The 20,230-nt window shown below is 42.9% G+C and overlaps 1 protein-coding gene across 1 annotated transcript in view; it reads left to right on the top strand.

Annotated features, from left to right (window-relative positions):
* LOC121871668 (dual 3',5'-cyclic-AMP and -GMP phosphodiesterase 11A-like) overlaps positions 1–20,024 on the top strand; it is a 44,720-nt gene extending 24,696 nt beyond the window's left edge. Inside the window, exons 6-22 of the mRNA XM_042374081.1 lie at positions 1,141–1,308; positions 1,612–1,701; positions 1,837–1,974; positions 4,153–4,473; positions 7,594–7,661; positions 8,179–8,357; positions 8,989–9,056; positions 9,185–9,304; positions 9,600–9,618; positions 10,579–10,717; positions 10,848–10,902; positions 11,409–11,518; positions 11,992–12,082; positions 12,870–12,970; positions 13,443–13,583; positions 13,858–14,017; positions 14,285–20,024. Coding sequence (XP_042230015.1) covers positions 1,141–1,308; positions 1,612–1,701; positions 1,837–1,974; positions 4,153–4,473; positions 7,594–7,661; positions 8,179–8,357; positions 8,989–9,056; positions 9,185–9,304; positions 9,600–9,618; positions 10,579–10,717; positions 10,848–10,902; positions 11,409–11,518; positions 11,992–12,082; positions 12,870–12,970; positions 13,443–13,583; positions 13,858–14,017; positions 14,285–14,437 — 2,121 coding nt within the window. The 3' untranslated portion in view covers positions 14,438–20,024. The remainder of the gene's footprint in view (positions 1–1,140; positions 1,309–1,611; positions 1,702–1,836; positions 1,975–4,152; positions 4,474–7,593; positions 7,662–8,178; positions 8,358–8,988; positions 9,057–9,184; positions 9,305–9,599; positions 9,619–10,578; positions 10,718–10,847; positions 10,903–11,408; positions 11,519–11,991; positions 12,083–12,869; positions 12,971–13,442; positions 13,584–13,857; positions 14,018–14,284) is intronic.
* The last annotated feature ends 206 nt before the right edge of the window (positions 20,025–20,230 follow it).

The raw sequence follows: 20,230 nt of genomic DNA, 5'->3' as shown, positions 1-20,230 counted from the left end.
CCCAGACCACACTTGGGCAACCCGCGGCCCACTGTTCTGTTATTGGTGGATATGAAGTCCTTGAGAAATGTTACGAATTTGCCAGTAAACTTGATGACTTGGCCTAGAAGTTCCAATTCAGTTTCATTGACTTGATAACTGAAGAAGCCATCCTGAACATCATCTCTACACCGTTGAGATGTTGAGCCTCCCTAGCCCATCTACAGGTGGGACTGGTCAAACATCAAGAAGACCGGAATCAGAAATTAAATTCCAAGACGCTCCAGTTCATAAGTTATACAGCAATTATTTCCCAAGAGGCAAATCTCCAGGTCTCACAGCATCTGCACTAAAGAAGGTGAAATTGTTTGTCAGACATATTTCTATGAACAGATCTTCTTACGCTTGAAGCTTACAAAGACAAGTCACACACCTAGACTCACAGACGAGCATCTGGGTGTACTACCTACCTCAGGGTCCCAACCTCTGACCTCCACTACCTGTGACTGGTGGTACTGTCTCCTGTTGCCGACTGTCTGAAAAGTATAAGTGGGTCCCATAGACATATTGATTGAGACTATGACTGCTGGTAATGTGCACTAAGATGAATTATTAACTAAAACTCTTGAGTGTTATTATACCCACTTGTACGTCACACTGGCCTCTTGAGTAAGAAAACTGCTGTAATTGTACCTTAAAAAAAATAATTGACGTTTTTACAGATTAGCTTCACTCTCCCTTTTTTTAACTGCCAAGAAACATTAAAATTTTACTTTGATAATTTATTTGTGTCCGTCTCATAAATGGGGGTGACAGTGTGATGGTAAACTGAGATGTAAGGTACGCAATAATTTCTAGGATGGGTTAAGACGATCGAGTTAATGATAGCAATAACTACAAAATCATTCCTCCCTTATTTTTTTTACCATGACAAACAACCTAACGATATAATGATGTGCACGTGAAATGCCGTTCATCCTGGGAGAAAAAAAAACCAGTGGGACATTTTCTCATTTTCCAGGATGAACGACACAAGGAACCAACTCAAACCCGCGAAGATGATGTGAATTCCACCTATGAGTTTGTAAACAGGGATTAATACCAATCTCTCTCTCTCTCTCTCTCTCTCTCTCTCTCTCTCTCTCTCTCTCTCTCTCACAGGACCCCCGCTATAACGACGAGGTGGACAGGATCACAGGATACCACACGGGGTCTCTGCTGTGCATGCCCGTCAAGAACTCCTACGACGAGATTATTGCCGTGGCTCAGGTAGTCAACAAGAGCGTTGACGATGGCTCCTATGGGTGTTTCACTGCTAAAGACGAGAAGGTGAGAGGGGGAAGAGAGAGAGAGGGAAGAAAGAGGTAATGTGAGAGGTACGGGAAGTGTAAGGAGAGTGGGGGTGGGGGGAAGAATGTGAGAGGGTAAAGATTAAATGAGAAGAATAAAGTGTGGAAATGATAGACGGGGAAGGAAGGAGGGAGGTAGAGGGAAGATGATAAAGAAAGGTGAGAGAGAGGAAGATAGTGATAAGAAAGATAAATAGAGCAAAAAGAGAGGAGGGAAAAGGGGGGAGGGGGGAGGAGATGTGTGTGTGTGAAAGAGAACTAACACACGTTGTCTCCCTGGCAGATGTTTGAGACATACCTTCAATTCGTCGGTATCGCTATCACCAACGCTCAGCTGATGGAAGCCTCACAACAGGAATACGAGAGAAACAGGGTAAGCTATTCTTTGGGTTAGTTTTCACTCCTTTACATTCTGAATGAGTACTAGAGAAAGGTGATTTATTATATCTCTCTCTCACTCTCTCTCTCTCTCTCTGCCACTAACCCTCCTCCTCCACCTCGCCCTCAGAGCCTGCTGGAGGTGGTACACGACCTATTCGAGGAGCAGACCTCGCTGGAGAACGTCGTCCTCAAGACACTACAGCGAGCACAACGTCTTCTCAAGTGTGAACGAGCCGCTGTCATGCTCCTAGAGGATGGTACTGAGGTGAGGTAGCTCTCTCTCTCTCTCTCTCTCTCTCTCTCATTTCAGCCTATTAACTAACTAATACCAACTAATCCACAGGTGTATTGTGGCAAGATTGACTTCGTTATAAATTTACATATCATATTAACAGCCCGATGTTTGTCCATACTGACCTGACTGATAGTGTTCCCCCCCTCCCATCGTGTTTTTTTTTTAAGTTCGGGTTATTGTAATGTATTAGTGTAGGAGGAATGTGATTAGTTTTTACTAATTGTCTCTACTCATGCCTGGACTTGAGGGATTAACTTAATTTGATCTTACTTATCTGAAGCCTAACGTGCCCTTAACCTAACATAACTCAACCTGGCCTAACCTGACCTGACCTAACCTAACTTAACTTGACCTAACCGAACCTGCTCCTTACGTGACCTAATATATTTTAATCAAGCCAATTTATTATTTTAATCGTTACAGTCCAGGTCATATGTAATTCGTTATATTTAATTCACTTACGTAGGAATGCTTATGTATCCAAACACCTTAATAAATAGTATCTAAAACCAAAGTCGATTTAACACCTATTAGTTGATGGTAAGGTTATCCAGGTTCACGATATTATTGGAACCATCTGTTTACGGTCATATTATGAACCCGATCACGTATTCCTTTTAAAACAAGGAGGGACGGACGACCCTCTCTGCCCTGCTCAGCTGGGGGGAGGGAGGGTTCAGTCGGTGAGACACGATTGGACAACCATTGGGCACACTTGAATATAATCCTCTTGGCTTAATCTGTGATACCATGGCTTTCCTAGGTAATAATAATATTGTTGATGTGTTTATTTTTTCCATGTACTTCCTATGTCTTACGTTCGCCTCACAACTTAATTTAGAGAATCGGAAGAAGAGGCGGCCCCTCCTCTTCCCCTACCACCTCCCCCTCCCCCCCTGCTGCACGTACAAGTACCACCAGCATGACCCCCTACCCACCCTTCCCTAGCACAGAGACAACGCCCTCTCGCTCCCTCACCACCACCCCAGCATGGCGGAGGATGCCACACACCCCGGTACCATAGAAACAGCGCCAGCATGAGCATTCAACAGAGTTTGGTGTTCCCCTCCCGGCAAATAACCTCATGGAAGGTACGCCAGACAAACTCTCCCTCTCCCTTTGCCTGTAGTGGCGCTGTTTTTATGGTGCAAGTAAGTTTTGTCTCACGGTAGAAAGACACAGTTAGTTCCTCAGTGACTGCCTCCGTGTTTTCTGGTTGAGGGAGGAAGGAAAGTACTGTAGATGTAGTGATGATAGTGTAGCAGCACCTCCTCACCACGATCTTAAGGACCTCATCACTATTGTCAACATTTAGTGATGACTGCAACAGATTCTCCTCACACACACAGATTGCATTGTGATGAATGTGGGATTCTTTTTCCTTGCAGCAAATGTAGTTGTAAGACTGTCAACATATTTGGTCGTGGTATTTCTTAGCACGCTTGTTGCTGGTAAGTTACTGCGGACGACAGCATAAGATATTTTCACTCTGAGACACCACTAACTTACATCACTGGTAAGTGAATATGGCGCTTGTGACCTGTGATGCCTAACATAGTTTCCCAGCCTCACCCTGGGTTGAACTACTAAGTCACGTTAGAGCACCAGTGAGCGTTCTTCATCTGCCTAAAAGACAATATTAATCTGGTATATTTTCGTTGACTGATGAAGACCTGACGAGAGATTTTTATCATTGGTCGAATACACTTAACCAGGAGGTGTTGACGAGAGACGGAGGCAGCACTGTGAGGGAAGAGGCAGGTGTCGTCGATGGTGGCAGGGAAAAAGATTTAGAAGTTTCTTATAGGTGTCAAGTGGGGAAAGTCCTAATAGCCGCCATGTAGAGGATAACACAAGACCTGGTTACCATGACAAGGAAGTAGTAGTGTGTGAGTCACCGCCGTGCTGGGTTTGATGGCTGACACACACACACACACACACACACACACACACACACACACACACACACACACACACACAGAAATCTCACGAATAAAAATAGTTAAGGTACTGAGAAGGGGGCGAGGTTAACACAAGACCTAGGAGCCATGAGACCACGGGGTGAAGGAGGCGGTGGTAGAGTGTGTGGAGAGGCAAAGCTGTATGTGTGTGTTGAGGCCACTAGTGTATCTGGTGTATGCCTGGCAGGAGGAGGACAATAACAAAGTGGTGGTGCAGCGAGCCATGACAGGAGGTCGAGGGGGCGCCTCCCGCACCACAGTAAACAAAGTGACCTCCAGGGCGGCCCCAGTGCGTGTCATCAAGCACAGAGACTGTAGGATACCTCCGCCGCCGCCGCCTCCGCCATCTAGAGCTTCCCTGGAGTCAGACGACCTACCCTCTAGTGAGTCGGTGGCGGGAGTGCAGGAGGAGGTAGTGGTGTCACCAAGCAGGGGAGCAGTAGAGCTGTGCAGCAGAGCCCTGGGGACATCGTGTCTCTCCCCTCCTAACACGGCAGCAGCAGGCAAGGTGACAGACCAGGCCCTCACCACACACGGCCAGTACTGTACACGCGCTTACTCCTCCCTACTGTACCGTGTTATCAGCTCTGACTCAGCTTACTGTTAACGTCTTAATAATAACTTCTCTTGTGTTATGATAAGAAGCCATTAGCTTCTTTAAACCTATTAGCTTACTCTATTATCCATTACCTTCACTTATTATCCTTTATGTTCACTTATTATCCATTACCTTCACTTATTATCCTTTATGTTCACTTATTATCCATTACCTTCACTTATTATCCATTATGTTCACTTATTATCCATTATCTTCACTTATTATCCTCTATGTTCAGTTACCTTATTATCCTTTATGTTCACATACTTTATCATCCACCGCTTCACCTTCCTTTCGCTTATTACATTATTACCAACCTTTATTACTCTAATTTAACTTGTTGTATTATCCCGTCTTTATTGGCTTATTAACTTATCGCCTTTCAGCTTTTTATCGCCTCTTCTTATCGCCTCTTCTTATCGCCTCTTCGCCCAGGTATATTTCTTAATGGTCTTACCAATTTCTTTGTCATTAATCTCCATATTGAGTATTTTTTTCTTTTCAGGTTTTGCATTTTTAATCGTATTTTCTTTGTTTTTTATTTTTTATTATTTTTATTATTATTTTTATTATTATTATTATTATTATTATTATTATTAATATTATTTTGTTTTATTATTATTATTATTATTATTATTATTATTATTATTATTATTATTATTATTATTATTATTATTATTATTATTATTATTATTATTGCTGTTATTTGGTCAATCTTCTTAACTCTGCTCTGTAAACGCTCACCAATTGTAACTGAGAACGGTGACGTGTGGACACCGCTAGGCTACAGAGGTTAAAGGTTAGGTTAGGTTAAGTTAGGTTAGGTTAGTGTAGAAATTCTTTGAGGAGTTCCAGAAGTTCTTAGTGTAAACAATGAATGGAAATAAAACATTGGTATAGGTTAAGTTGGGTGGGTTGGGTTAGATTAGGTTACAGTAGGTTAGATTAGGTTAGGTTAATTTAGGTTTAGTTAAGTTGGATTGCAGTAGGTTGGTTAAGTTAAGTTAGCCTAGGTGAGGTTAGGTTAAGTTGGGTTAGGTTAGATTTGCATGTTTTATAAAATATGCTTCTTATAAATGCTTGTAGAGTCTAACCTAACCTAACCTATCCTAGGCGAACTTAACCTAACCTTAACTAAACTAACCTAGCTTAACTTACCTAACCTAAAGTAATCTAACCTGGCCTAACCTAACCTAACCTATCCTAGGCGAACTTAACCTAACCTTAACTAAACTAACCTAGCTTAACTTACCTAACCTAACGTAATCTAACCTGGCCTAACCTAACCTAACCTAACCTATCCTAGGCGAACTTAACCTAACCTTAACTAAACTAACCTAGCTTAACTTACCTAACCTAACGTAATCTAACCTGGCCTAACCTCACCTAGGCTAACCTAACCTAACCATCTCACCTGTGTTTAACTACAACTGCTGTTTTAACACTGGTGATGTTTAACGTTCTATTTCTCTTTTATCATCGTTAACTTAGTGTCTTTTTCGGGGTCTCACTTGGGCAAATATTATCATATAGTTAAGAAAATATAACCCCGGGAAGGAAGAATGACTGTCTGTCTCATTTTAAGGGATATCGTCGTTAATAAAGTCATTTTTTTAAGTTTTAGGGAACGTCCACAAAAATAAACTCATTACCATAGTGAGATACGTTCATTATAGCACCAATTAAGAGGCATAATTTGAATAAAGTCCCTTAATTAGCTCAGGTGTTATGTGAACATGTTTAATTAAGGTAATTGTGTTGTAAATGTTATACTCATTAATATTTATTTTGATTTTATATTCGCATTTTAGTTCAAGTTAATCAGTTGAATACTTTCTCGTGTTTACACTTACGAGAATCACCCATTATGGACCTTTTGAGGCTGTGGTATCTGAATTCTCAAGAAAATTATCGTACGGTAAAATAAGTTTCTTATTTACGAGAATTTGTTGTCACCTACAGTCCATAATCACCGAGAGTCCGAAATTACAGAGTACGAAATCACAAAGTCCGTAATTACAGTTCGGAATCATTGAGAGTCCGAAATTACCGAGTACGAAATCACAAAGTCCGTAATTACAGTTCGGAATCATTGAGAGTCCGAAATTACAGAGTACGAAATCACAAAGTCCGTAATTACAGTTCGGAATCATTGAGAGTCCGAACACATGTACTCATGCAGAAGTGGAGGGTGGCACAGTAGGTTGGTGTGGTGTGTTGGGTCAAGTGCATGTCGAGTTCCATGTTTACGCTTGCTTGTACAGTATGTGCTTGTGGGAACTACTACCTGTCTGTGCTTGAGTCTTGCCCTGCATGAACAAAATCCCACTCGACAAAATCCCACTTGATAATCAGTAGAAAATACCACTTGTTAAATTTCCTCGAGGTAAAAACAAAAATTGGTCAGTAATATGAAGAAAAAAATAATTCAACAAAATCCCAGTAGCTGAAACTCACTGAATTTAGGTACGTTGGGATTTTATCTGAAGTGGATATTTTGTTAATCTTTTATGGTACGTAATTAACATGAGGAGTTAACCTGATTTTTTTTTCTGAGTTAAATCATTTTTTAAGTTAAGGATTGTTAGAGAAATTGTGAATCCTTAATTAGTCTGGCTGTATATGTGACCCTCTTCTTCCTCCTCCTCCTCCTCCTCCTCCTCCTCCTCCTCCTCCCCCTAATCTTCCTAATCCTTCTCATCTCCCTACCTCTAATCCTCCCCTCACAGTGTTCCCCCCCCATGTCACTAAAGCTTGGACCGTAAACCAGTACACGTAATGAACAGCCTGGGACGATCCACCCTTTAACCACCCTCTAATCACCCTCTAACCACCCTCTAACTACCCTCTAACCACCCTCTAACCACCCTCTAACCACCCTCTAACCACCATCTAACCACCCTCTAACTACCATCTACAGTCGTTCACTCTTCTGTCTACACCGGCTCTCTGTGACATCAGTAGTCCGGGAGACATTCTTCTGCAGGATGTATCGTTCTAATGTGTCTCCCCGTCTTGGCTTCCTTACAGAAACAGAATGTTAAGTTTTCCAAGATATTTGAGTTGAATTGTCCTGTCTCCGGCCAGTCCACCAACAAGTAAGTGACTCGTTTACGTCTGTTTAACCTCTGGTAATTGAATAACTCTAAACGTATTAATATTTATAGTTATTTCTAAGTTTTGTCTGCCATTAGATCTCAGAGTATAATGAAGTAAGGATATTATACAGAATGGTGAAAAGACTTGTTTTCCTTATACTTGACACTGTCTTCCTCATACTTGACACTGTCTTCCTCATACTTGACACTGTCTTCCTCATACTTGACACTGTGGCTTCCATCATATAGTGTCAGTATAACCCGGTATATATATTAATGGCGATATAATGAGGCCCAATTATATTGACTACAGGTGAACAGGAACCTTATCATCACCCTTCATAAGTTAATAATGGTTACAGAGAAATGTACACGGGAGATAAATATGTACACGGGAGATAAATGTGTACACGGGAGATAAATGTGTACACGGGAGGTAACTATATCCATCACTCTGAGCGCCAATAACACCATATCCACGTTACCTCCTGTACCATCAATAACTCGTCTTCTGCAGCGCTAAGGAGGTTGGGTCGAGTGACATAGCCAAACACCTCCTGCACCTGGCGGAACAAGTGGCCTCTACGGGCGAGAACATGAACATAGCGGACAGCATCGAAGTGGAAAAGGGCAGCGCTGGTAACGTTCGCTCTATGCTCGCTATGCCCATACGAAACAGGAACTTCCAGATCATTGGTAGGTGTATAGTACAGTTGGTGGGTTATGGTGGGTGTAGGTGGGTCATGGTGGGTAAGTGTAGGTGGGTTATGGTGGGTGTGGGTATGGTGGGTGTGGGTGGGTTGTATGGTGGGTGTAAATGGATGCAAAATGTAGGTGGGTTATGGTGGGTGTGGGTGGGTTATGGTGGGTGTAAATGGATGCAAGACTATTATATCTGGGGTAAGAGAAGCGAAGGTTTGGTTACGTTAGGCTTGGGTTGTGTTTACTGTGTATAGGAGTCATGAAAACGTCATTGCTGGAAACTCTTCCTTCTCACGTTGCTTCTCCTCTGCTAATTAGTTGTCGTCTGGTGATTTTTATATGAGAGTTCAAATGGTTTCTGCCTTATACTGACTTAAGTTTAGGATTTCTTTTTTTTTACTGTACATCGGGTGTAATATAACATCTCCCGCCCTACAATAAGAAAATGTAATAACTTTCCTTACCATCGTCAGTGCTGCTGTTGTGCGTCTCTCTGTGTACTGCGCATGCGTCGTGGTTAAGTTTACATGTGTGTCTCTCTCTCTCTCTCTCTCTCTCTTTCTCTCTCTCTCTCTCTCTCTCTCTCTCTCTCTCTCAGCTGACTCCCCATTGATGTCTTCCTCAGGTGTGGCCAAGATCATCAACAAACTCAATGGTCAACCCTTCGATGAAAACGATGAGCAGCTATTTGAGGTCTGTTGAGACGAGTTGTGCTGTAAAGTATCAAGCTACACTGAGAAGTTATATTGTACAGTATAATTGAGAGGATGTTACTCTCTCTCTCTCTCCATGTTGTAATACAGTGTTGTGTTGTGTTGTAGGCGTTCACCATCTTCTGTGGTCTGGGGATCAACAACACCCTCATGTACAACGAGCTGGAGAAGGCCATGGCCAGGCAAAAGGTGGCCATCGAGGTGAGGCTCACAGTGATGCGTCTCAAGGCGTGTCTCTCTTGGCTTGGGGTCACCCTGAGATTAGGCTCCCTAACTCTAACTCTAACCTAACCCTAACCTAACCTAACCTAACCTAAACTAACCTAACTCTAACCTAACCTAAATTAACACTGACTTAACCTGACCTAAATTAACACTGACTTAACTTAACCTTGGTATAACACCCTAGTTTACTTTAACTATTAGACATGTTATCTACTCCAAACAATTACTGTGACCATTTCCAATATTATAAGTAGAACGATATAACTAATCAGTATTATTAATAATTGTACGTGCGTAGAGGTTTCTCAATAGCCGAGGTACAGTCCCCTTCACTGGTGCGTTTACAGGGGCTCGTCAGGTTGTGTGCAGTGTGGCAGCGCTGTGTTTGCTTACATTCGACAGAAGGAAACTCACAATAATAAACATACTAAGGAATCAAAGTAAAACAATATTTAAATAAACATCTCAATGTAATGATTTGTGGAATAATTTTATGATGAACCCCTGTAAACGCACTAGTGAAGGGGACTGTATGTACTTTAAACAGGAAACATATTACATAAGACGGCAGGTTTTATGTTCATCTGGAGGTGGTCAGGTGAGATGGCTCTAGTTATTGATCAGAGAGACAACCTAAAGATGTTTTTTACCTGGACAATAATTTGTGGAAGTGGTAAGTTGAGAATATCACCTTCACCACCACTACCACCACTTAGACCACCACTACCACCACTTAGACCACCACTACCACCACTTTCACCACCATTATCACCGGGTTCACGTCTCTCTCCATCCTTTCTCTCTTTTCTGTTTCTGGATATCTCCCTCTTGTCTCTTGCTGAAGGGTTGTGTCCTAAGGCCCCAGTCTACTTGGAAATCTTACCCAGTTCCGGAATCACTAGTCTGTCGCCCTCCACCAACAATACCTCTTAAACTTTTACTTAACATATAGATGTAAAGACTTGGGATCGATTTTTAATATTTGCCAATTTCACTCAAAGTCAATGTTTGGTTGATCAATTGGCCAGATTTAGGCCTTTTTTCCAAGCGAAGGTTGTATTATTTCCACAACTGGTAATTTTTCTCTAGTAAGGTTTCCAGATCTGAAGATTCATCTCCTGGTCGACTTCTCTGCCAAAGAAAATGGGTTGTGTTCCTTCTGCCATTAGCGTCTACCTTCTCCATACTTCTTTACCCCACTTTTACCTCTCATCACTCTCCTCTGTCACTCCCTCTCACCTTCACCTACCCTCTCCATACTTCTCTACCCCTAACAGAGAGAAACAATCCCGGAAGCTGTTATTGGAACCTCGGGTCTCTTACCTTCGACGATTTCTCACTCACTCAAGATCAGATGATGTTGGCTGCTGTCAGGATGTTCTCAGACCTCGGCCTTACCTCCAACGAGATTCCAAAGTACCTAAGATATGACTAGAATACAAGAAATTCAAGGTAACTTCATAGCTATACCTACCCTACCTAACTTAACGCAGCCTTGCTGAGGTGTACCCCTCTATCTTAATGACTGCTACCTGATTACCGTCAGACACTTATCACCTCACGCCTTCAACGTCGCCCACAATATGTTCTGTTTATTGAAGGTAAGACGGTGGTGGTGGCTGGCGGGTCTACAGTAGCAAGTGAGAGAGAGAGAGAGAGGGTCGGATGTAGGTAGGGAGATGGAGAGACGAGTAAGAAGGGAGAGGAGGGATGGGGGAGGGATAGGGGCCGGGGAGATGAAGGGAAGGGAACTCAGGGACTTGTTTACTGGCTATGTTTACACCATCACTGAGTTTGTTTATCTCTACTTGTTCTCTCACCTTGTCTCAAAAATATTGGGCTATTAGTTCTCACTGTTACATTCTCAGTCTAATCCACTGTGCGTGATGATTTGGCCATGATACCTATATTGTTAGCTGGAGCCCTCTTATGATGCTTCCCTCTGCTCGCTAATGTTTCCTTGGCAACTGAAGCATATGATTCCCCCAAACCTATGGCAATTGACTATACCTGACAACACACACATGCATGACAACTAACAAACACGTATGACATCTAACCATTTTAGCAACTAATATCACAACTAACATATGGCAACCTCCTACAGTCCTGCGGCATGATAGCCATGTTTGAAGAGGTGGACTGCCTAGGCATGTTTGTGGGGTGCCTCTGTCATGACCTAGATCACCGTGGCACCAACAACTCGTTCCAGGAGAAGTGAGTATGTTAGATTAGCATTAGTCACCATCTTCACCATCTTTATTCTTGCCTCCAAAACCATTATCATCTCATTTTCATCATCGCTATCTTCACTATCACCTCCAAAATCGTCACCATTATCCTAATCCCCCTCATTTTTATCGTCATTATCCTCACCATCTTTACACTCACCATAACCCACCTCACTATCATTGTCATCACTACCTTTATCATCAGCATAAGTCACCATCATTCACCACCATCACCATACTCACTATCACCTACATGCCACAACACTATCATCAGCTTCACCATCATTTTCATCACTATTTTCACCACAATCACCAACGTCATCAACAAGATACAAAAATTTATCCAAAAAAATCCCGTCAATTTCCAAAATATAAGATTTATCCCAAATTAACCCAAAAGTACTGTATAACCTAACCTAACTCTGACGTGTTTATAGAGCATTGCGTCTCTCTCTACAGGACGGGGTCGGCACTAGCACTGTTGTATGGCACTCAGAACACAATGGAGCAACATCACTTCAACCACGCTGTCATGATACTAAACTCTGAGGTAGGTGAGAGAGAGAGAGAGAGGCAGAAATGACGGGTAGTTAAACAGGTAGGGTAATTTTCTTAGCACAATACTTAATACTAATACATACAAAATACACACCGGTAAGAAAAGTTACACAAAAGTTAAAAACATCACTGTACAGATGATGAAAATTAATAAGAACACAGTGATTCCCTTTAATCTGAGTAGCACACCTAACAACTTACTAAGATCACTGGCTAGGAAAGTGTGTCGTGATCTAGTATAGAGAATCACTGGGAGAAAGTATACAATTAAGACACATAATTGTAACACTAAGTTGTCTTAAAGGCCTGAATGTCCCTAGACCTAAGAGAAATATACGAAACTTGAGATGCATTGAGGATAGTAGAGAGAGTGAGCTGGAGGTATGCATAGTGGAGTGTAGGGTGGAGTGAACAGTGGAGTCTGGAGTGGAGTCTGGAGTGTGCAGCTCATTAAATAACCTCAGCGATGGTGTCACATCTCTATTCTAAAAATGTGATTGGTTAACTCGTTGGCGTCAGCAGGTGTTCTGAGAAATTCTAGAGATGAGGGAGGCGGTGGGTGGAGCTTACTGTTGCCTCTCTCTTGTGCCGGAACCTCTACAGATTTCCACACGGGTAGCCAGCAAGCGACGGATGCATTACAGTACTTAATACTTCCTTGTTTTATACTCAACGTGAAAATGACTGTATTTGTATATTTTTGCCCTCGTACATTTGTAGTTGTGAGTAATATTTATGAGGTGATAGTGTGAGATGATGTCATTATCTTTTGTTCACAGGGGCACAATATCTTCAGTAACTTGTCGTCCAGTCAATACTCCCGGGTGATGAATATCCTCAAACTCTCCATCCTGGCGACTGATCTTACTGTTTATTTCCAGTGAGTATAATTATGTCTCTCTCTCTCTCTCTCTCTCTCTACTTATTTCTAATAGGTAAAAGATCTATTTATCTCCACATCACCAGTCTCCTCTCTCATCACCAGTCTCCTCTCTCATCACCAGTCTCCTCTCTCATCACCAGTCTCCTCTCTCAGTCTCCTCTCTCATCACCAAGTCTCCTCTCTCATCACCAAGTCTCCTCTCTCATCACCAAGTCTCCTCTCTCATCACCAAGTCTCCTCTCTCATCACCAAGTCTCCTCTCTCATCACCAAGTCTCCTCTCTCATCACCAAGTCTCCTCTCTCATCACCAAGTCTCCTCTCTCATCACCAAGTCTCCTCTCTCATCACCAAGTCTCCTCTCTCATCACCAAGTCTCCTCTCTCATCACCAAGTCTCCTCTCTCATCACCAAGTCTCCTCTCTCATCACCAAGTCTCCTCTCTCATCACCAGTCTCCTCTCTACCGCAGGATACGCACACAGTTCTTCTCGCTGGTGAGTGATGGTGACCTTGATGCCAGCCTTAAGGAACACAGGGACCTCTTACGTTCCCTCCTAATGACGGCTTGTGACATCGCCGCCTCCACCAAGCCCTGGGATATCCAGTTCAAGTGAGTCCTGGCTGGGCGGGATGGGACGGAGATGGACAGATGGGATGGCGCTGGGTGGGACGGGGTTGGATGGGGATAGGCAGGGCGGGAAGTGACTCGAGGGAGAAGTATAAGGAATTATTATTATTCTTTTCTTGTCTTGGATGATTTTGTTCCCTTTAATTGGTTTATTCACAGTTTTTCTTCATAATACATTTGCCTCACACAGTGTAACAGTATTATCCTTACCATACGCCTAGTATCCCTGTAACACAAACCAAAATGTGTCCTTCAGGGTGGCCAAGCTGGTGACATCTGAGTTCTTCGACCAGGGAGACCTAGAGAAGACCAAACTGAAGATCACCCCGCCAGCCCTCATGGACCGGGACCGTAAACATGAGTTACCTCTCCTGCAGATGCGCTGGATTAAAGACATCTGCCTCCCACTCTTCGAGGTGAGTTAAGAGGTTGGAAGGTGTGTTGGTGTATATGTATGTCTGTGTTGGGGGGAGGGGAGGGGGGTTGTTCGTGAGTTTACCAGAAGAGCTTTTTTTTATCGTTGAAGGTAAGTGACAGTCTGGCGTATCTCCGCTATACAGTATAAACGCACCAAGTGGTTCTCAGCAATTACTTTCTTGTCACAAATCGACAGTCGCCTCACTCTCGGCGAGCATCATCAACAACTTTATGTCATCTAAATCCTCCTCCTCCTCTTCCTATAGGGACTGACGAAGGTGAACCCGAAGATAGAACCTATGAGAGACGGGGCCCTCAAGAACATGACCAAATGGGCCAAGATGGCGGATTCGTTGGAGAATGGCAACTCGGAGATCCTAGACCCTCCAGACATCCCACCTCGGGTACCCGATGGATAGTCCACGTTGAGCTGCTGGAAGAACCAAGTCTGCTGTCTGCTGTGAAGTGCCGAGGGGGGGAGACTTGCTTTAGAGAGAAACGTTCTTGTAGGGTTGCCTCTTGGTGGAGTGTTACTAGCCAAGTCCAGGCTATTTTATCAGTGGTGTTGTGAGCCTCCGACACACCCTTAAGACGATGACAGGTTTATTTCCCTCACCAAAATCTCTTAAAGTCTTGGATCATATTTCAACATAAATTACAACATACAGTACATTAGGTCATTGAAATAAGAAAACTGTCGAATATTCTAGATCGTCTCGCAGCAAAACCTGTCGAATAACCTTGTTCATTATGGCAATGTTTCAGCGAGCAACACTGTGGGAATAAACGGGTCACCCATAAGTTGTATAGTCATGGCGGCTGTGTCGAAGGCCACACCACACTACTGGAGGGAGGTTGAGGTAGCCTTAGTGTCTCATGAACGGTGTACACAGTAGGTCACCAGTGTTGTTAGTCACCAACTGCCCTCACTACTCGGGTGTTGTGGTGAGCTGACTCCACTCTACTGTACGCTGGTGACTTAGAGTTTCCCTACAAGTAGACCAGAAGGTCGAGTGTGATGATGTAATGGTCGATCCCCTCATTGGTCATGGTAGACTACATGCTTGGTTCCTCCGCGACCTGTTGGCCCCTGGAGGTCAGGGGTCGCTACGCAAAGCTCAACAAAGTGATAAGCCACACTGGTTTAAGCCCAGTGACCAACCTGACGAAAGAAACCTAACCTAACCTAACCTGTCCTGACGAAGAAATTGAATCTACTCTGACCTAATCTATCCTAACCTAATCTAACCTAACCTAATCTAACCTAACCTATCCTATTAACCTAATCTAACCTAACCTAACATAAGGTAGAAACCTAACCTAACCTATTAACCTAACCTGTCATGACGTAGAAACCTAACCTAACCTATTCGATACTTGCCAACTAATTAAAAAACGAATTTGTTACCAGATTTTAATATTTTATTGTAAGAAATTCGAGATAGATGAACTTATCTCTGAGGGAGAGAATGAGTGTTGAGCTGCTGCACTGGTCATCAGGTCACTCTTAAAGTCTGTGTTATGTAATGTGAGTCAATATTTTTCTGTTCGTTTTCACTTGAATCTGAAAAAAAACAAAATGAGTGGCCATGATGCTTAATATCTACACCTAGTTTTTTGTTTTGTTAATAGATAAGTAAACTCTATTCCTTCCTGTTCATGAAGAGTAAAGTTTATTCCCTCAGATATTCACTATATTGTATTCCCTAAGTAAAGCCAACCTCCCTTCGTGGCTTTCCTTACTTCTCAAAACATTGATCTTTCTCGTCTTGAGTTTCCTATTTTTTACGTGACATAATCAACCATAGAGCCTGTGACATCAGATATTACCAGGGCGTTTAAAGGAAATGAATTTGGTATGAGGAAGCTATTCACGAGTGTCGACAGTGTAACGTATTAACCAATCACACGCCTCCATGGCCCTGACAACATTGCTGCAGGAAGCTTTATAGTGATAGCTTGGTCATGACGTCAGATCCATGGAGATGTGTGATTGGTTATAATGTCAGAGCCATAGAAACTTTTGATTGTTATGACGTCAGAACCATGGAGCCGTGTGATTGGTTATGACGTCAAAGCCTAAGAGACAAGTGATTGGTTATGACGTCAGAGCCATGGAGACGAGTGATTGGCTATGGCGTCTGAACCATAGAGACGTGTGATTGGTAGTGATAACAGACCCGTAGAGACGAGTGATTGGTTATGATATCAGAGCCATGGATGTGTATGATTTATTATGACGTCAGAGATATAGAGGCGTTTGATTGGCCCCAGCTTCATTACCATGGAGACATGCGATTGGTTATAACATCAAAGCCACGGGGTGCATGATTAGTTGTGACATCTGCATCATTGGAATGATTAGTTAACTATGATAAGGGTACAGGGGACGTGTGATTGGTTGTGACATCAGAGCTTTAAAGATGTGTGACTGGCTATGACGTCAGATTCATGGGGACGTGCAATTGATTTTGACGTCAAAGCCAAGGGGTACAGGATTAGTTATGACGTCAGAGCCATGGGGCTGCGTGATTGATTAGGACATAAGAGCCATGGGGCTTTGTGATTGTTATGACGTCAATACCTTGGAGACGTGTGAATGGCTATGACGTCAAACCCATGGGGGTGCGCGACTGGTTATGACGTCAGAACCATCGAGTGTTATCATTGGTTAAAGCAGTGTAAGGGGTGGCCATGACCGAGTGGGTACACCGCTCGGTCATGCCCAAGGAGTAGATGTTTATGACCGGAGCAGCAACAGTCTGTCTTGCTGCGAGGTAAAGACATGTAATCAAATACTGTAATGAAGTAAATAGCTTTGATGTTCAGTATTAGTTTTATCTTGAGAGTTTCAGCTAAATGATCCCATAGGTTCATCTTCCAGGTTGGTTTACATGTAGTCAGGATGGTTAGTACCTTCACCTCCCAACAGCCTCCATAAGTTTAGTGTCGAGCAAAAACTGTGTCTCATCCACTACACAGCACTGCTCGACACAGTCCTCCTCCTCCTGCTGTGTGCTGCTCTGTGTTCTAATGTGCGGTGCTGTGTCGCCTCGGCCTACCTGTACAGTTGGGTGTGTGAAGGCAGTCGAGTGCAGTACTGGCCCTTCTACTTCCTGGGCTGTAGCCACACCGCCACTAACTGTCCACTTTCGTGATTTGCCAACTGATGCCAAATAATAATTTACTCCACTTTTATATTACAATTTGTTACTATTTATAATTATGTGAATAATAACCCTGAATGCTATAATATCTCGGGAGAATTTATGCATATTATATGAACCAAGTGAAGTGTAGTTTTATATGAAATGTTTTAGAAGTTCTGACTTTCACAACGTTTCTCAAGTCAACTTTTTTCTATAGTTTATAGGGAAACATTCAGTCAATAAAGTCTTTAGTAATATGTTAATGAGAACAAGTGTGTGTGTGTGTGTGTGTGTGTGTGTGTGTGTGTGTGTGCACCTCTTTCAGGCAGACATAGGCTTTACCAAGGACTTCACTAGGACTTGCTTTATGTAACGGAGGTCCTGAGGATGTCACACACACACACACACACACACACAGCGTACTAAAGTAAAATATGTAGGTAAAATAATATGAATAGAGTGTGAAGGTATTGTAGCATTCATTATTTTGATGGTGTCTCTCTCTCTCTCTCTCTCTCTCTCTCTCTCTCTCTCTCTCTCTCTCTCTCTCTCTCTCTCTGGGAATCATCATAATCATCCGTTATAAACTATCTTTGTAAGGTAGTTCCAAGTATCGTTATTATTGTTCGCCATTCCTCTCTGTACTCGTATACTGACGAGAGTCCTTCCCTAACTGGATGTGTGCCCAAGGTACTCTTAACTCACGAGTACGTAAACAAACTTGAAGTCTTCATAAAAGTAGGAGGTTTATAAGAAGTAAGTTTACGGCTAACTACGGTAGTATAGGTAGTGTACTGTAGTATATAAGCAGTGTTTTGTAAAGACTTTGTATTCGTCTGTAGGTCAGATAATGAATAATTTTAAGTTCATTTAATTATACAAAGAATTATAAGAACTCCTTAAGAATTTCTCCTTGATAATATATTCTGTAATAGCATTTTTAATTCCATATATTAAACTATATTACTTGAGAGAGAATCCTGTTGGTGTACTGTGAAAGGTAAAGTGGAGCTTTGTGAAGTTTAAGTAAAGCTTTGTGTGATGATGACGTCAGGGACATGAAGTTATGACGCCGGAGTTGTGTGATTGGTTGTGACGTCAGAGCTGTGGAGGCCTATTAACAGAGGTAAACCGGTCAGGTCTTTAAGCTCCGCCATATAGAAGAATATTTTCTTTCTCCTTTGTCCTCTTGATGTGTGCCAATATAATTATACTATTCCCTGGTGACAGCGAATTTTGCTTCTGCAGCTGCCGCTGCTGCTGCTGTTACTGCTGTTTTTGCCGCCGCTGCTGCACACTTTAACTCTCAGAGTGCCAAAAGCTCTCACCACCACCATTACTGGCACTACCATTCTCGTCCCTGGCATAATGCCTACACAGTATCACACTGTCCTCTACCGCGCTCCACACAACAGGACACCGCCGCCAGAGAAGACGTCACTCCCCTGCTGATGTCATCTGCCTCAGATATATAAGCCAGTTATAGGAAAGTTTAAGGGTAAAATGAGTGAGTTTAGACAAAATGTGATGTATATAGGAAGAGCAATTAAGATCGCATTTAATCTACCGCCCTGTGAGGTGCAGCGCTGGCTGGTGAGGCCCTACTACCATCCTCCATATTGGATTCTCTTAAAGGTTTAGAGTCAAGATTCACCAGGACTCTGTACGCTATTGTTCCCCTACCTAGTGCTGAGTTAACTTATCTAGTTAAGTTAGTCTCAGTGCCGTTCTCATGCTGTTTTTTGTATCTTAGTTCAAGTTATGCTGTTAGTTGTGTTCTTACATTTTCACAATCAAGGAAACCTTTTAGTATTATGGCTCAGCACCTGCCATCGTCTGTGCTCCAGATTCTCAAGGAATATGCCGAGAATTTTTCCATGATATCTTAGTCATACGAGGAAAGATCTTATGGTAAAGTGTCAGTGAAATAATTTGTCTCTATTCCTGTGTTGCTGTTGAAGTGAACCAGTTAAGTACGTTTGCCATTTGCACTTAGGGAAAAGGTTTAAAGTAAGATTTCTTAATAATCCGTCACTTCAGATAACCGTATAGAAATATTCTCACGTCTTCAGTCAAGGGGGAAAAGATTTACGTACGAACTTTACAGAATTTTTTGGGCACTGGTGGACGATGCTCTGGGACTCCATCTTTATGTAGTTTCTTAACCGAGCCAGTTGGACGCGGTCTCTCATCTCCAACTTGAAGGGAAAATCTGATGTGAGAATGTCTTGGAATTCGAGTTTCTAAGTTAAGTGCGTAGACCTCGGACGAAACGGACCTTTAAACTAACCTTGTTTAGGGGTCAGCCAAGGTTGTTAGGCCACCATTGTTACTCTGATTACAGTCTTTTTCTACGCTTCCCCCGTGGTGTCTCCCCCTTCGATATTTTAACACAGTCGTAACATATCACAAAGAAGCGTCTGTGGGAGGTGGACAGGCACACGTGACATCCTCTCCTGCAGGCACGTTTGGCTCCTGCCTTAAGAACAGCGCCAGCACGAGCAATCAACATGTCCTGGCGTTCTTTCCTCTCCACCCTAACAGTGATGAGATTGTGTAACTTACGCCAGACGAACTCTTAAGAAAAAAAGTGGATTATAGCGCCAGTACAAGGAGTCTTTAGTGCCTGACGAGTGTCACTCAGGTGAAAGAAGCTACGCCAGACAAGTGTGTGTGGTTTCTGCCTGCACTGGCGCTCTTTTTATGGCATGAGTATTTGTTCAGTGAGTGTTTGGCCTTCACTACAAAAGATAACTAACCCAAAGTTCAAGTCAATTGGGGGTTATTGGCCTTTATCGGAGTCCTGGTGTCGCGGCGCAAAGTTCCTCAAGGAAGTTCTGTCTTAGTGAGGTGTGTGTGTGTGTATAATTAAAGATGAAGACATTCGCCAGGACATCCACTGATGTGGATGTCCTGACTACCCAGCAGGTCCCTCAGCACCCAGAGTTGACCCACCTCAGCTGTCCTCCACCCCGTGATGAGGTAGCTACTTCCATCAAGCAAATGAAAAATAACAAAGCCTCAGGGCCTGATGGAATCCCAGCCGAGGTGTATAAAGCAGGA

Source organism: Homarus americanus, unplaced genomic scaffold (genome assembly GCF_018991925.1).
Source record: "Homarus americanus isolate GMGI-L3 unplaced genomic scaffold, GMGI_Hamer_2.0 scaffold39675, whole genome shotgun sequence".
Taxonomy (NCBI): Eukaryota; Metazoa; Arthropoda; class Malacostraca; order Decapoda; family Nephropidae; genus Homarus; species Homarus americanus.
The sequence above is the reverse complement of the archived record's forward strand: the minus strand, read 5'-3'. Positions and strand labels throughout refer to the sequence as shown.